This window comes from Hyposmocoma kahamanoa, unplaced genomic scaffold, assembly GCF_003589595.1.
Source record: "Hyposmocoma kahamanoa isolate Upper Pololo Valley unplaced genomic scaffold, ASM358959v1 232, whole genome shotgun sequence".
Classification (NCBI taxonomy): Eukaryota; Metazoa; Arthropoda; class Insecta; order Lepidoptera; family Cosmopterigidae; genus Hyposmocoma; species Hyposmocoma kahamanoa.
In genome coordinates, this window is record NW_020653750.1 from 4,610,528 (window position 1) to 4,615,018 (window position 4,491).

Genomic DNA, 4,491 nt, shown 5'->3' on the forward strand with positions numbered 1-4,491 from the left:
CTTACTGCACCGTACTTTTGTAATGAAGACATACTGTTCCGGGCCCCGCCCCCCCTAAGCGGATAATTGAGTCATTATAGGTGCGCGCGCGCGGCCGTTCTCCCACTATCTGCGATCGAGAGATACTACGATCGATCGGCCTCAGGTACTTTAGTTCGCCGCGCTATGAGGATCTAGTTATGGATTTTTTATTGAGTAAAAATTAAATATTATAGTTTGAGTTTTTGTTGAAAGCAAAATAAAGACGTGTAGATCATATCGAAATGGTTTTATTTTGTTATATAGTATAACCGATTTTTGATAACCGAACAGTGTCTTCGTTTAACTTTTAATGCGTTGTTTGATCTCTCATTCAAGTTTATGTCTTCGCTGTCATAAAGAAAACGTGAACAATCTTTTTAACAGAAAGAAGATAATTTATTTTTAAATGTCAATTGGTTTGAGATGAGCTGTCTAACAAATTCTTTGTTAAGCTTTCGACGACTCGTTTAATAGTCAACAATTACTATTTTTCCCGCTTTACGGAAACGGTAGCATTAATTTTGGTATTTTGTAGTTGTGTTTGATTTAGAAACAGACCTAATGATATATGATAATTTTTGATATACCTAATGATAATTTTTATTTTAAAGTTAACTATGGCTGAAGGGAAGCATTTCATTCCGATTTATGTTGTCACTGGTGTTCTCGGGCTGGTTTTTATATGTGGACCGTTCATGGTGCCCAAAAGTGAAAGTCGAGGGTGAGTAGTCCTTAGTTTTCTGCTGGTACAATAGGCAGAAACATCTAATAATAATTACCCGCTCAGAGCGGTGTCTTGTGCCACAAACCCGTAACAAATGCAAAAGTTTTGAACAATATTTCTTGAAAATTATTAATATATACATATTAGACAACGTTATGTACATTGTTCTGATCCCAAAGTAAGTATTTAGTAGCAATAGAGCTCCTTGTGAAAGAGTTCGTCCAGGGAAGTACTGCCACCTTACCTATTTCTGCCGCCAAGCGGTAATGTCAGCATTACTGTGTTCCGGTTTTGAAGAGTAAGGGTGCTAGTGAAATTACAGGCACATGAGACTTATCAACTTATGTCTCAGGGTGACAGGAGCGGTGGCAGTGCCCCTCAGATCTTTGCGATTTATAGTTCTGAGTGGCACTGCAACTGTTATGGACAGGCGTGCAGCTTACCATCAGGTGCACGACTTGTCCGTCCCGTCACTTGATATTATAAAAAAAAATGCTATATACTTACTTGGGGCTAGAACAAGGTACAGCAACGTGCTATGTTATGGTAACCGGAAACAACGGTGGTACCACAAACACCCAGACCTGAGACAATATTAAAAAGTTAGTCTATATTGACTCGGCCGGGGATCGAGCCCAGGATCTCAGAGTTGGCGACACCATAAAAACCGATGTTCAAGCCACTCGACCACAGAGGTCGTCTAAATATAACACATTTCAAAAACAAGTTTATTTTAATTGAATTGAAAAATAAGTACTTATTGGAATACTATTTATGTGAGTAACCTATTATTTTACTATTTCATTAAATTCGGTTTAGTTAAATTGAATTTATTATTGAAAAAAATAAAGTCATGAAAAGTCCGGGTTCGCAGAGGTCCGGGTTCGATTCCTGGGCCGCGAGAATATTTGTATGGTCCATATTTATTTCCCTTGGAAGTTTGGATGCAATGTTTCTATTATAATTTTTGGTTGTCTATGCATATGTCCATGGCATCCGCGATACATGGTTTTCCTTGTGCAGGGCTAAGAGTGTGAGCGTTAAAAAAAGATGGGCCAGTTTGAACATGTCCTGCATTAGTGATCCGTGTATAATTTTTTACAGGATTACCCGATGCTGTATAATGTTAACTGCATTCTGCATGTGGTTATTGTAAGTGACTATCGTTATTTACACAGTATTCTTGTAACAAAGAAAAGAAAAAAGCATAAACTAGTCAGCCGCTGGTCAACGTACCTGTCTCAGTCAAAAAACTTTCATAGATTTCTAGCAGATGGCGCTACGGCAGAAAGTCGATGAAAACCAGAAACAAAGATCTGCAACGTAGTAAAACATCATGATATTCAATAAACTTAATATTCCAAAGCATAAGCTATTTAGAAGAATATGTGCCCCGAGTTCGAACTCTGGCTCTGGTCAGCAAAATAGAACTTTCCGTTTATTAACTCATTATTTTTCACTTTCTAGCTGGATTACTATTTATGTATCACAATTAAACCCTCTCATGGGGCCCCGTATGGAGAATACTACATTAGCTTGGATGGCTAGTAAATGGGTAAAATGTTTTTGGATATCTAACATTACGGTTTGTTTTTGCGTGCAGCTTGTTCTTGTCAACCAAATGGCATTTAAAGGCTAGGTCGTGAATTTATTACAAACAAAAAGTTTTCGTTTTTTTCCGTTATTGCGCAGTATTATAATTTTCCTATGTTTATTTATATATTTGCTATTATTACTATTTCTTACTTACTTTATTTCATTTTCTTACAAAAGTTAAAATATATAAGTAGATTTTATTATTATACATTATTAGTATTCAGTGTGTAGTGTGTTTATTTGAAATATTTCTATTAGAGGATATTCTTGGTTGCACGTCACACCCTCTCCAAATTTTAAATTTGTATCCTAACGCTGCCTGGAAGATATTGCTACTTAGCAATACTGCCGCCTGTTGTACATTCGTTTATTATGTGATACTTTGCATTACTGTTCTGTATAGTCATTGTAATTTTTAACGTGCAATAAACATATTTCATAGCAAAAGACCAAGCGGTCCAAGTATTAAAACCAAGGTCCAAGTATTAAGTATTAAGCGTCACCGCTTGCAAACCGACTGTTTTAATACTTGTATCTAAAGCTTCAAATTTGCCGATAGTTCGGGAAGATTTACCAAAGACCAATGGAATATATACACGATACCTACATAAATTAGTTTTCTAAAACTCTTCGTTCTGTCGAATGAACTTCTTTTACTAAAGACGTAAGGTCACATCCCATCAAGCTGCAGCACGACTACATGCCGACTGTACACCGACTGCGCGACGACTGCGCTCTAGCTGTATTAGAAATATGTAGTTGTGATGTAGTCGCGATTCGGTTGGCATGCAGTCGTCCCTCCAAACCGTTTTCCGACTGCAATTTTGCTGTCGTAATGCAACTATTGTTACTGTGCACTACTTTTTCTTTTTTTCGGTGCACTCAGACAGAGTGGTCAAGGTCATCACGGAGTATGTTTCTTCGCGGTCGTTTTTTATTGATGTTAACAATGATACGTACTTACAATTACTTTACATTCTTGGCAGTCGTGCACTCTAAACCCTAAAAACTTTTGTTTGATATGGCTCGTGTAGTGACACGTCATCACGCCATCTCTCTCGGTTAGTGGACTCCCTCGTGCACTCATGCAAAGGACCGCCCACTACAGACTATTTGATCGGTCCACCGCATGGGTGACCTTTAGCACAGTCTAGTGCCCTCCACCCTGCTCAGCACGACAAGACGCTCTATGGACCAAAGAATTTCAGAATGCAAGTTTTGTATCACGGTAGACAGACGCTGTTTGATATCGAGTTCTTGGGGTACGGAGGTGTTTCAACGAAACTGTCCACGATATTCTAAGCATTTTTCTCCAGCATCACATTTCCAGAATATTTATCATCTTCTTCTCTATTTCACGGAGCATACATCACTCTGCAGCGTACAGAAACTAAGTACTATGCAGTACCCAAACTAATATTAAACTCTAGAGCCACCCTTTCAGTGATAAGAAATTAATTGTCAACCTTTGCATGTGTTTTAAATCTTTAAGTTGTGGTATTTTTAGTACAAACGAGAATGTTGTAAATGTTTTTTCGTTACAGGGCCTCGATATAAAAAATAAAACATAACATACGCTAACATAAATAATAATACATACGCCCCCACAACATATCCTACGATATCGGCGAAGATCAAAATAACATTTGTACGAAATCATTTATCAACGCTGATTCCCTTTCCATTTGGAGTCCCCTTGCTCACACTGATGTACGCCACCCGTAAGGATGCTCACACGGTATAAAAAAGCCCTATCTGTATATCCTACATGTATGCGTGAATGTATGGTTTTTGCATTACTTTTGGTAATTTAGTTTTTTAAATTTAATTATTTTAGTTGTGTAATTGTTTAGTCTATTAGTATAATAAACGTATTATATGATTTTTTCTGTGTTTTTTTATCGTCATCATCATCCACAGCCTGATTTCAACCACTGGTGGGTATAGACCTCCGAAGTTCGTGCCATCCACCACGGTCCCGTGCTAGCCGCATCAATCCGTGTTTTTTTATACCTCTAATTTGTTACTAAGAAAAATACATACGACACTTGAAATGCAAAATGGCGTAAACGATACTTTTGGGTCACATTGAGTTATATATACCGTTGCAATCAGAAATATTAGCTGATTCCAACGGAATATATAACTCA

The 4,491-nt window shown here is 37.6% G+C and overlaps 1 protein-coding gene across 1 annotated transcript; it reads left to right on the plus strand.

The window, feature by feature from the left end:
- The first annotated feature begins 486 nt into the window (after positions 1 to 486).
- On the plus strand, positions 487 to 4,191 carry LOC113228630 (V-type proton ATPase subunit e-like). The gene is made up of 5 exons (XM_026461985.1): positions 487 to 530; positions 633 to 742; positions 1,850 to 1,897; positions 2,213 to 2,300; positions 3,886 to 4,191. Exons 2-5 carry the CDS (start codon positions 639 to 641, stop codon positions 3,910 to 3,912), a joined length of 267 nt encoding a protein of 88 aa, XP_026317770.1. The 5' UTR covers positions 487 to 530; positions 633 to 638; the 3' UTR covers positions 3,913 to 4,191.
- The last annotated feature ends 300 nt before the right edge of the window (positions 4,192 to 4,491 follow it).